We start from the raw sequence: 12,955 nt of genomic DNA, 5'->3' as shown, positions 1-12,955 counted from the left end.
ACATAGGACCTGAGAACAGAATTAAGCTATATAGGTAAGTTTTTATTAGCGTTCCATGTTCATTAAGTTATTCCACAATTAAAGCCTGATGTTAACAAGAATTTGGTCCAGTAGAGAAATATAAAAATTATTATACAGAAAATAAGGCCCTAAAAAGGATAAAAGAACTGAACTCCTTTTGTACCAACTTATGGGTTTTTTGCAGTATTTTGTTACTGTTTAATTTTTTTTAAAATTTTTGTTGAAGTATATCATTCATATATGAACATAAAGTATATAGTAATTGTTGTGAACTTACAAAACAAACATACATGTCATCATAAAGGGGTCCCATATATCACCCCACCACCATCACCTTGCATTGTTGTGAAGCATTTATTACAAACTATGAAAGAACATCTTCAAAATATTACTACTAACTATAGCCCATATCTTACAGTTGGTGTATTCTTCCCCCCAACCCACTCCATTATTAACACCCTGTATTTAGTTTGGTTTTTTAAAAAGATTTATTATTTATTTCTCTCCCCTTCCCCTTCACCCCCATTGTCTGTTCTCTGTGTCCACTCGCTGTGTGTTCTTCTGTGTCCACTTGCATTCTTGTTAGCGGCACCAGGAATGTGTGTCTCTTTTTCTGCGTTATCTTGCCACGTCAGCTGTGTGTGTGATGCCACTCCTGGGCAGGCTGCACTTTTTTTTTTCGCATGGGGCAGCTCTCCTTGTGGGGCACACTCTTTGCGCATGGGACTCCCCTACGCGGGGGACACCCCTGTGTGGCATGGCACTCCTTGCGTGCATCAGCACTATGCATGGGCCAGCTAACAACACGGGTCAGGAGGCCCTGGGTTTGAACCCTGGACCTCCTACATGGTAGGCAGATGCTCTATCAGTTGAGCCAAATCTGTGTCCCTGTATTTAGTATTATATATTTGTTATAGTTCATGAGAATGTTCTCATATTTGTTCGGTTACCACAGTCCATCATCCACCACAGGTCTCTCTTTGATTTTAAGATGATTTCTTCTCTTTATGACATTTACTAAAAGTACAGAATAGCACTTTTTTAAAAAGTAAATTAAAACTCATTTGGGGGAGCAGATGTGGCTCAAGTGGTTGAGCACCTGCTTCCCACATGAGAGGTCCTGGGTTCAGTCCCTGGTGCCTCCTAAAAAAACAAACAACAGGCAAACAACAAACACAAAAAACCAACTCAGGGGACCCAATCTGGCTCAGTGGTTGAGCGCCAGCTTCCTACATACAAGGTCCTGGGTTCAATCCCCAGCCCCGGTACCACAAAAAAAAACCAAAAACATTTGGCTGAAGGAATTTCAACCCCAAGTACAGAATAGTCATTCACAAGAATAAATGCTATTGCTGATTACACCTAAAGAGGCCATGAGGATATCAGAAAGGCCAATGTGGTGAATTACACCTACAGAAGGAAGAGGACTGGCATTAGAGGTGATGACCTATATTGCATGTAGAAGGCCCAGTTCAGGTCACCAGAATATACATTACAAGTTTACCTTACTTCTCGACTTGTGATCTGCCAGACAGATGCAAAAACTGGTGATGGCTTACAAAAAGATTAACTATATAAGTTTATAGTACAGGATTAAATGAAAAGGCCCTTAAAATGATATAAACTCTCTAGCTTACACATTTTAAAATGTTTGGTCTATAAAATTTGGTGTGTACATTTGAGGTCGCATGTACTATACAACAAAGAAAACAACAATACAAGGATGAATAAGGAAAATAAACTTGTTAAATCAAGTGGACAGATATAAAAAAACGAGCTCAATGCCAAAAATTAATTCTAGAGGTATGGGGTATCCTGGGATAATATTCAAAAAGACTTATGATAAGAATAATGATATTATATAACATGTTAAAGTACTAAGAGGGGTAGTGGAGTCATTTCCTCTAAATAAATTAAAGTCAGGTGTTTTTGTTCTAAAAATACATTAGAAAGAACCATATCTTTAGACCTACAAACCCAAGTGAAAGCAATGTTTTAGTCTCAATCAACTATATTTCTGGCAGAAAGACATCTGGAAGAGTACTCATTTCACCACTGGCAGGTTAACATTTTATTGAGACCATCAATCATCTTTAACAATGAAACAACACACTTTATTGCTAATAAGGGGTGTACAAGGCAGCTTTTGCAGGTAGCACAGAAAAAGATACCACATGTATATGTGGTTATAAATAACTGCCAGTTTGGCCTAACTAAAAAGCTTTGGTAATGGTGTCTCTTGTTAAGAATAGACAAGAACTCCCATTTGATCCAGAAAGCATTCTGGCCCTATTTTAAAAGCAGATATCATAGCTTGGCTATGACAGTAACAAAGGAAGAGAGAAGAATACAAACAAGCCTGAAAACTCATAATTCAAGTTCACTTTGAGTGAGTTCCTTGATTCTATTCATGCAATGATCAACAGCATTAATGAGTAAAGGGATCCAACTATCTTCTGGCTGAGGGCTCACATGACTTGCTCTGCAAATGGAATGGAGAAGAGAAGTTAAATTTATTATAGTGTTGAGGGAAAACTTTTCCTCAAAGGCACCACAAAGGAAGCTATAGTAAGATAAGGCAAGTTCCTTTGCAGGAACTCAGCTGCACCACAACTGAAGTTGAAAGAAAACCCAACCCCCACACTCTTCCACTCCTTTAAATGGGGGTTGGGGACTTGAGAATGGCTAGATGTGAAACCAAGTTTATTATCGATAACTATTTGGGGAGAAGTCCTCATACTCACTTTGTAATTTCAAGTGCTTTCTTTAAAACAGATACAAGTTTCGCAGCCTAGAAATGAAAGAGAAGTTGATTACCCTGAGCCCTACCAGGAAAGGAGAGCTCAAATACGAAAAAGATCCAAATAATAAAAATTATAAAAAAAGAAGCTTGGAGGAAATAAGCATAAATTTCTTATTAGGTTAAGACAGGGGGATTACGGATTCTTTTCTATTTAACAAAATCTTAACACTTTTTGCTATATTTTAAAAGTTTTTTTAATTAAAAAAATAAAACAGAAAAAGAAAAGAATATAGCCTGAATTTCTCCTAAGTGATCCTAGCTCAGAATATAAAACTGAAATGACTGATATTCCTTTTTTTTTTTTTTTTCCCAAATCCATGTATAGAATTTTAAGAACACCAATATAAAAATAACCTGGAGGGAGCAGATGTAGCTCAGTTGGTTAAGTACCTGACTCCCACATACAAGGTCCTACGTTCAATCTCTGGTACCTCCTAAAAAAACCAATAACCTGGGGATATATGTATGTAAGCAATACAAAATAAGACACATATATATAGTACATATTTTTAAATTACCACACTAGATATTATGTCAGGAGTAACTGGTAGGGTATACTGCTAAAGCTATATACCCTAAAGATGATTATTTATTAGGAAGCCAATTTTTTAAAAGTTAATACTCAAAAGAATCTTTTTCTATTTCAAGGTATTTGTACATTGTGAAGATAAATTTGATAACTCTAATTTATCAAATATTATTTGAATTCATTCATCTGATTATAAATGTAAGTCATTTGGCAGTTTTATTTCTCTTTCCAATAACATTAGAGATAAGAACTTGAGTTTATAAAAGTAAAACAGAACTCTTTTTAGCAAAAGGCACAGCACTTAAAAGAAAACAAAAAAATCAGATTTTTAAAGAGTTTGATCCTCTATGGTTAAATCATATAATAAGACTTTTAAGAACCAATTATATTTCTAAAACACTTATTTCTGTCTGGTCAAGAAATCAGAAACTTGAGACTTCACGTTGACAGGTTCTTAAAGCACTGTGGTAATGAAGACTTTCTTTCCAAAGCAGCATTTCTAAGGTCTTTGGATTTTTCTAAGAGTTTCCCAAGTGGTTACTGAAGAGAGAACTACCAAAGCTCTTGGCTATAATAATTCAACTTCAGCAAATATTTATCAAGCACAAATACATGCAAGAATTGGCATCCAAGTGTAACAAATAAATATGTATCCTCCAGCTTAGAGGAAATACTAGTGATAAGTGAAATTCTACCAGTTAGGTTTGTAACAATTTCCTCAAAGCAGGTACTTACGTTGATTCTCACTGTTAGATGACACATAGGTGGATATATGCTCAGAGCCAAATCATCCACACTAAGAGCAAAAAGCAAAATAATCATTAATACAAAAAAGAAGGACAAAATTCAGCTAGGTGATTTCCAGCACACAATTAAAGAGGCACTAGTGATCAAATGACTGTCTCAGTGGAGTGGATGTGGCTCAAGCACACGCTTGACTGCCTCCCACACGAGAGTTCCAGGTTTGGTTCCTGGGTGCCTCCTAAAGAAGATGAGCAGCGGACACAATAAGCAGACAGATGAGGAAACCATCTTGGGGGGTGGGGGGGAAATGACTACAACAGAAATGCCAGTCAGTTCCTTAAATCAGGCAACTGGGCAACCAATACAGAATCCATTTGACAAGTATTTACTGAATGCACACATAATCAATTTTACTGGGACGCTGGGGGAAAACCTCCCTTGGTCCATAGGAATGGGATATGATTGATTCAGTCAAAATGTGAAAGTCTAAAATCATCAATTTAATAGCTGATACAGGTCAGATTCATCAATGGAAGCTAAAATCCTTGGCTCAACTGTACCTTAACCTTTACTCTGGTGGGCATTTCCGTAACCAAGTGATCAAATTTAGTACCACCACCACCAATAATAATAACAACTAACATCTTGTGCTTCCCCAATGAGATGCAATGAGAAGCACAAAACTTCAACTGTGCTATTCTTGCCAAAAAATTTAACCTGAATATAATCATGAGAAAACAACCACATGAGTCAGATTGTTGGATATTTTACAAGACAAATGACCTGAACTTTTGGTCAAGAAAGACTTAAAAAGGACAAGGATACAGTTCTAGATGACAAGACTAAAGTGATGAAAACCAAATGCAATTTAAGACTTTCACTGAACTCTGAATTTTTTTAAAAAGTTATATAAAATGTTTTAGAAACAACTAGAGAAATGTGAATATTAGGTAATATTATATTCAATATTAAATTTCTTGGATGTGATGATATTGTACTCATGCAGAAAAATGTCGTTATTCTTAAATGCTTCAAATTTAAGAATATTAAGAAATACACTTAATATTCTTAAATTTAAAGCAGTAGGGGTAAAATGTTATTGATGTCTAACTTATTTGCAATTGGTTCAGAGAAAAAAGCATACCTACCTATAGAAAAAATGTGAACAAATGAGAAATCTAGATGAAGGATGTAATGGTGTTTACTGTAGTACTTTTTCAATTAATCTGTAGGTTCGAAAATTTTCAAAATAAAAATTGGGGAAAAACCTTGGGGTGACACCACAAGAACACTGCTGCTCAGATTCTCAAATGAGGGGTCACTTACCTGGGGCTGATCTCATCGGAAATATCTACAATGTCATCCAGCTGGGCCACCTGGTCCTTCTTCCCATTCTCTGCCACTGAGATCCGGATTTTCTTCAGGCAGGCTTTGGATGCTTTCACCAGGGCAAGGCATGGGGTTATGAGCTCTTGATCATCCTCTGACCAGTATACGTCCCGATTGTTTGGAAACCCCAACACATCCCTCTCCTCATTATCATGGTTATCGGAGTTCACCCTGTGGTTGTCCTCAGAGTCAATCTCCTCAGAGTCATTGAAGAGGCCACTGTAAGGGTCACATTCTTCTACAGCCTAAGACATGATATATGTGAATGCAAAAACAACAAAAGCCTATTACACCATCCAAAAATTTCAGCCAGCTACTTCACTAATGGTTATAGAGCTGAATCACTTCACAAACTCTGCTCTCATTCCGCTAGACCAGCAAGGAAAAGAGGGGAGTGATAATGGATCACACATTGGCACAGGGTGGGAGATGGGAGACAGAGGACAGGAATAAGGTGGGACGTCTTCAGTCAATGCTCTGAAAATCACCTATCTTAATAACCAATTCTCATCTACTAATCATGGAGTTGCCTTCTTATGTAAAGACAGAGGCCCCCTCACCCGCTCCATTTCCTCATGTGCATCCTTCACAAAATTCACACTCTTTGTCAGCATTAAAAGGGCTGCAGCTTTGTTATCTATAAGTGAAAAACCAGAAGCACTAGAATTAGAGGAGAAATAAAACAATTCTCTTAAGATTACAAAGGACGAACAACAGTGTTCCCAATGAAGAGAGTGCCAAGGGCCACAGTTTAATGTAAAACTTTTCTCACACACATCCCCTGAATACCCGGACAGAGGGCAAGAAAACTTTTCTTCATTCACCCCAGAAAAAAATAAAATGGTTACATGATATTTCTTATCATGGTCCTCTTGGACGACCACTGCTTTTGGTCTAACTGGCTCTGCCTCTATTGCTGCAATTTGTTCCTATAATATAGCTCCTGAGACAGGACCAGGAGAACAAGGCATATCTGTTTCACAAGAGACAGGATCACAGCAAATGTGGAGTTTAAATTCAGAAGTATTAAACTAGAGAATGACAAAAAGTATTATACCTATCTTTCAATGTTGGTGATGAACTATATAAATTTCACTAAATCCTTTCTGTAAATTTAAATACATTCAGGCTATAAAGTTGGAAGCTAGACATGAAGAGGTCTCTCTTCTCTAGCCAGAAGAATCAATGACCCACTTCCCATTCTCACCTACCTTTTGGTATCTGAGGCACCTGCTCGCACGCAACCCAGACACTGCTGCAGGAAATAAGGTCCTTGTTCTCAGGACTGGAGAATGGAAGAAATAAGGATATATCAGTAGCCTAGGTTCCTGTCTTCTAAAAAGCTACTTTCTGGTGGTCATTAGTCTCAGCTATTCGTAACTTTACTGTTGGAAATGAGTTATTTCCCTCCCTGTGGCAATTTGATATTATTTATGAATTCCAAAAAGATATATTATGTTTGTAAACTGGTCTGTTCCTCCGGGTGTAATGCCCTTTTGATTGTATTAAATTGAAAGGTTTCACTTTTACTTTATTGAATCAAGATTAGAACTTTGATTTGACCACATCTAATGATGTGCTTGCAGTTTGAGCCCCCACTCCCTCGGTGGGCTATATAAACAGATGCTCAATCAAGAACACAGAGAAGTAGAAAAGTAGAACACCGAGGAAGAGAGACATCTCCAAAGACACAGCAGAGGCCCCAGGAAGAGAAATGCACCTGACAGTTTACAGCTGAAGAAAACAAAGCAGCTAAAAAGCCCTGAGAGAGGAACTTTATGCCAGCCTACAGCTGAGATTGGAAGAAGCTTGAGATTGGAGCCTTAAGAGGAAGATGAAGGCTGAACCCTCGCAGACATCACACACCATCTTGCTACAACACGTGGCAAATGACTTTGGGTAAGGAAGTACCTCTTATGGTACCCTGAGTTGGACTCTTTAGGGCCTTGTGACTGTAAGCTTCTACCCCAAATAAATACCCTTTATAAAAGCCAACAGGTTTCTGGTACTTTGCATCAGCAGCCCTTTTTGCTGACTAATACTCTACCTTAGGCAAGGAACCCTATTAAGTGGTAACGCAAAATGTGGTATCATTACCTTTGAGCTGGAGTGATGAAAAGCACTTCCAAAAGTTGAGCCATGCCATCCACAATGTCTAGAGTAGCACTCCGTACCAGCTTCCGTAGGGTGATTCCTGTGGTCAAATCCAAAGATAAGCAGCCCAGGTCTTCTTTCTACAAGTCACAGTTTGCTTTCCTGAGAGTCTAAGTATTTCTGGCTGATGAGGTAATGTGTACCCACATGCTTTAACTAGAGTGCCCAAAACAAAACTCAGGCCTTATTTTTATTCCCATGTCATTTTCTTGCCCTCCCCCTCTCCCCCCATTCCCTAGTGCTTGTCTCCAAAAGAGATCTGGAACAAAATCTTTCCACAGCAGCATGCCTTCACTCATTAAGGACAGTAGCCCCTTGACAACTGTGAATGAAACAATGGAAGTCTAAAACATTTGTGGGTCACCCTAGCAATCCATGGCAGTCATGTGTAATTTATAATTTTGTGGAGGTATGACTCTACAGGCAGGAATGGAAGCTACTGAACTTATGAGGGAGCTCAGAAAGTATGATGTAATATGGGTGGACAGTAGGGATGGCCTGGCCTGGGTATGGGTATGGGTATGGAGCTTAGATCAAACCAGCAGCTGTGTTGGCTTTGATGGCATGGATTGGAGAGGGAGGAGCCAGTGAGAAGACCTAAAAGCCAAGTCAGTTAATGGAGGGGAGATTGTAAGCCACAGCAAACACTGTGTACCTTAGCATAACTGCTTGTTTCCAGAGGTCACTTGAGTTATTAAATTATCTTTGATGACATTTTACGGAGGAAAGTGACATGGTAAAACTAGAGGAAAGATAAGTTTCAGGACATAATTTGTCACATTAGAAAAGATCTATCATATAAACTAAATGCTTATATATATATAGTAGCTTACCCTGATCCTTGGGAAGCGAATAATACACATCAGTAATTGCTTCAATGGCAGCACGGACTTGCTCACAAAACATGTGGATTTTCTTTTGAGGTGAGAGACCAATTTCAGGATGAAAAAGGAAATGGATTAGATGAACCCATCTACTGTAAAAGAGAGCAGATACTGTACAGTATCATCATTTTCTGAAGTCCTACTATTTAGAAGACCTTGTACTGTACTCTTTACACACCAGTGAGGAGTTAGTCAGACATCCGATAGTAGGCTTACAACTCAATTAAACATTAAGAAACACAGCAGGAAAAATTTATTCTTGATATTCTATATTCCAAAATATATTTACCATATGTTAGATCAGAATTGGCAAACTACAACCCATGGAGCAAATCAGGTCTACTGCCAGTTTTTGTAAATAAAGTGTAACTGGAACACAGCCATACTCATTCATTTACATACTATTTCCAGTTGTGTTCGTGCTACAGGATTAGAGTTGAGCAGTTGGCCTGCAAAATCTAAAACATTTACTAGCTGGCTCTTTTCCGAAAATGTTTACCAATCCCTATGTTAGACCACTAGCCTTATCATTATCCTCTCTCTCTTTCTCTCTCTCTGGAAAAAAAAAAAAAAAGAGAATCACAATATATTCCTAAAGGTAATTGGAGTGGATTCAACAATGCTTGACGTTGACTATTTTCCTTCTAAGCAGTCATAGGCTTTCCCTTGTCTTCATCTGCTAAATTCTAAACTGTTCTTTATACCATATACAAAAATTAATTCAAAATAGGTACCAATGACCTAATTATAAAAGCTAAAACTATAAAATTCTGATTCAATATAAAAATGAATATAAAATTATATAGTATAGCAGAAAAGATGTAGCTTAGACATTAGATAGACCCTAATTTAAATCCTAGCTCCACTATTAATTTACCATAATTTGATCCTCTGAGCCTACTTGTTCATCTGTCAGGTAGGTGGTGTTTATGTATGTAAAGTACCTGGCAAAAAGTAAGTGCTTAAAAAAGTTAACAGAAAAAAAAAAAAATAACGAGCTGAATTTCAAATTGAACCAGTATTTATAAGACCTAAATATTGCCAGGTACTGCACATGGCAATTTACAAGTTACCTTATTGAATCTTCACTACAGTCTTGTGAGGCAAGAACTGTAATCCCATTGGACAGGTAAGAAAAATAAACCCCCTGGCTTGAACATAAAAGGTGGAAAGAAAATGAGAGGATTCCTAGAGAATAATGAGGCAGCACAACGAGACCACGAAAAGTAAAGCCCACCTGTGGAGACGGCAGTGGAAGTCGCGAGACTACAGTCAGATTCGTGGCTTCCCGCGACACATTCTCAGCTGCCTCATCTGTCGAGAGTGGGGGCAGAGCGAGGTGACAGAAGGGGGAGCAGGTGTCAATGTTAGTGCCAAAAGGATAAGGCTGCAGCTGCTGCACGACTTTAAAGATAATGAATTCCCTCTCCACCCTTGCCGGATGAGGCGTCTCAAGAACACCTCCAAAAATCAGTTTTATACTTCAAACTATCATGTGCGGAGGACGGTTAAGGTGAGGCACCCCGCCAGTGAGGATGCGGCGAGAAAAAGGAAGTCATCTCCGTGGGAAAGGAAGGGAAAGGGGTGGGGACGCAGCTCAGGCTTGGGGAAGGCACAAGGATAAACGGAATAGGTGAGAGATTGGGGGGAAGAGGGGGTCCCCGGCGGGAACACTTACTGAGTCTTTTCCAAAACGTCTCCCGATTAAACTCCTCAGTGGTCTCCTGGGCTTCGCCGACTAGTGGGTGTAGCGTGTGCGGGCCAAATGGTAGCGAAAAGAAAAGCTGAGGTAAACAGAGCCACGTCCTCCCGGCAGCCCCGGCCCCACGCCCCAGGCTGGCTTCAGCCCACCCCGTTGTGGTCGCCCGTCCCAACTGCAGGCATGAGCTCACCGCGCACTCGAGTCATGAGCAGCCGCAGCTCCACTGCCAAGTGCCGGAGCTGTTCCAAAGGCGGATCCACGTTGGGGACCGCGGCTGCAGGTGCACCTGCGCTTGCCATGCCGGCCGCTCCCTTAGAGCCCACATACAAATTCTGCGACAGCCCCTGGAAGGGCAGCACTGAAGCCGCTCCACTTCCGGGAGCCACAGACCCGGGTTCACTTCCGGCAACAACCCGCCCCGCCCTAGGGACTAGGCCACGCCTCCCGCACCCAGAGGCGTAACTATGCCTCCTCCTGTCCCCAGAGACCAGCTATTGCTTACTCATTCATTCATTCATTCATTTATTTGATTAGTTGAAAATACCGCTGACGGAGGAAGCAGAGTCTATAATCCTGAGGGCAAACAGGGCTAGGATCTAATTTCTCAAGGACCATCAGGATGAGGCCCAAGTCCACACTGGTTCACTGCCCCAAAAATGGCACCCTTGCCAGCTGCTGAGAACCAGGCTCTGTGCTAGGTGTTTTATACTGTGTAATCCAAAAAAATCATACTGGGTCTCAGGTACTCCCATACACACATCTAACCCTGGCACTGTGTATCTCCTAGATTAGGGCTTTCTCTTCACAAAGGTAAATCAACCCTTTAACTCCTTGGGGAAGGAAGGAAACATGCATTATTTAGAGAAGTGTCTCCAGGCCATTCTGCAGGAATCAGTTGTGGGTAATCCATCCAACTTTGGGCATCCAAGGAATAGCAGCTCCCTGAAGCTTTCCCCCCTGCAGGTCCTAGACTACAGAGGCAGAAACTGGAACTTAGTCCAGCTGCCATTGGTGAGACTTGACCTTCAGGAGCTCAGGTGGCTTTTTAACAGCACCATAAAGGTTCCAAGCTCAGTGGAGTTCAGTGTCCACACATGACGAATGAGAACAGGTGTCAGCAATGTCAACCAGGTCCGCAAAGGGGAGAAGAAAAAAGCTAGGGTGCCATATGTCATATGAAGAAAGTAGCAGGAATAAGCCTGCCAGCTGTACATCAGTAGCATAAGCAGGTGAACAGGTATAATTTTCAAGTATTTTCCTTGGTGGAGATGAGATCTGAAGTTGTGACCAAAGCACCGCTGCAACAAGCTCCAACACAGGTAAGCCATCAAAGGGATGTTAAAAAATGCCAGCTAGAAGGAGAGCAGAAAAGAACAGAATTAAGTTACCACCAAGCCCTTGAAGGGGCTGGGTCTTGTAAATATATTATTGGTGGCTCCTAAGAATATCTTTAGCTCTGATACTTTCTGCTTTGATCACACTTAAAACACTGACTTATAGTTAGTAGTATATTTGACTGTGTCCTCTTGTTTGTTGAAATCTCCGACTTGTAGTACAGTATCACACAGTAGATATTCCATAGTGTTTAAGTTGGCATTGAACTTTCCAGAGTTTGGGGGGAGGCATAGGCATCAGAATTTTTTTTCTTATCTTTGTATTTTTGTTGGAGGCAGCATGATGAGCGAGTACTCTTCTAATTTATATTCTAATACAAATTTAACAGGTGTATGGGTTCATCTGTTCATTCATTCAACAAATATTATGTAGTAAGGACTGTGCTAGTCCTAAACTAGGAATACACTGGTGAAAAAGTCAGATAAGATCCATCATAGAGCTTACATTCTAACAAGGAGAAGAAAGACAAAATAAAAATAAAAATGAAAAATAAAATATAAAATATAAACAAAAAAGAAAATTTAAAAAAGGTAACTGTGATACATCCAACTCTCCCATGAGAGAGTAACTGAGAGACAGCCTCTCTGACACCTGAAGGATGAGAATGAGTCTGTGAAGAGAAGTGCATTCCATGCAGAAGGAACAAATAAAAAACCCAGAGGTAAAAGGGCTTGGCTTCTTTAAGGCCAGTGTACCATGAGCATGATGAGCCAGGTGGAGATTGAGGCAGACAGTAGGACTCAGATCATGTCACTGCTCTGCTTACAGGGTTTCAAGCTGAGAAATGAGTGAGCCAATGAAGATCTCAGCAAGATCACATTGGATGCTTTGTGGTGAACTGATAGCAGGGGGCAAGAGTAGCAGGAACTAGACCAGTTAGGGGATTATTGGAAAGGTCTAGGCAAGAAATAATTATAATTTAGACTAGGGTGGGAACACCAGAGATGGAGAGAACTGGATAGATTCAAGATGTGTATTGAGGGAAGCGGATTTGGCTCAAAGGATAGAGTGTCCACCTACCACATGGTAGTAGGTCCAGGGTTCAAACCCAGGACCTCCTGACCCATGTGGTGAGCTGGCCCACATATAGTGCTGATGCGCGCAAGGAGTGCCATGCCACACAGGGGTGTCCCCATGTAGGGGAGCCCCATGTGCAAGGAGTGCAGCCTGTAAGGAGAGCTGCCCAGCACGAAAGAAAGTGCAGCCTGCCCAGGAATGGCGCCACACACATGGAGAGCTGACGCAGCAAGATGACTCAACAAAAAGAGACACAGATTCCTGGTGCCGCTCACAAGAATGCAAGCAGACACAGAAGAACACACAACGAACGGACA

General features: G+C 40.4%; 2 protein-coding genes across 4 annotated transcripts in view; both read right to left on the bottom strand.

The window, feature by feature from the left end:
* Window positions 1-21: 21 nt before the first annotated feature.
* Window positions 22-10,636, bottom strand: CCNDBP1 (cyclin D1 binding protein 1). The gene is made up of 11 exons (XM_004466716.4): window positions 10,417-10,636; window positions 10,203-10,262; window positions 9,762-9,838; window positions 8,474-8,555; window positions 7,584-7,680; window positions 6,698-6,771; window positions 6,047-6,123; window positions 5,424-5,731; window positions 4,089-4,149; window positions 2,766-2,812; window positions 22-2,503 (listed from the first exon to the last, which is right to left on the bottom strand). The coding sequence occupies exons 1-11, from the start codon at window positions 10,523-10,525 to the stop codon at window positions 2,389-2,391; spliced, it is 1,107 nt and encodes a 368-aa protein (XP_004466773.2). The 5' UTR covers window positions 10,526-10,636; the 3' UTR covers window positions 22-2,388.
* A 95-nt stretch (window positions 10,637-10,731) lies between these two features.
* Window positions 10,732-12,955, bottom strand: part of TMEM62 (transmembrane protein 62) — a 43,089-nt gene continuing 40,865 nt past the window's right edge. For all 3 annotated transcript variants that reach the window (XM_004466709.5, XM_023591217.3, XM_023591218.3), the window contains one exon: window positions 10,732-11,578. In XM_004466709.5, the coding sequence (XP_004466766.1) occupies window positions 11,252-11,578 (327 nt within the window). In that variant the 3' untranslated portion in view covers window positions 10,732-11,251. The remainder of the gene's footprint in view (window positions 11,579-12,955) is intronic.

Source organism: Dasypus novemcinctus, chromosome 3, assembly GCF_030445035.2.
Source record: "Dasypus novemcinctus isolate mDasNov1 chromosome 3, mDasNov1.1.hap2, whole genome shotgun sequence".
NCBI classification, from domain to species: domain Eukaryota; kingdom Metazoa; phylum Chordata; class Mammalia; order Cingulata; family Dasypodidae; genus Dasypus; species Dasypus novemcinctus.
Note: the sequence above shows the minus strand (reverse complement) of the source record. Positions and strands in the feature narration are given on the sequence as shown.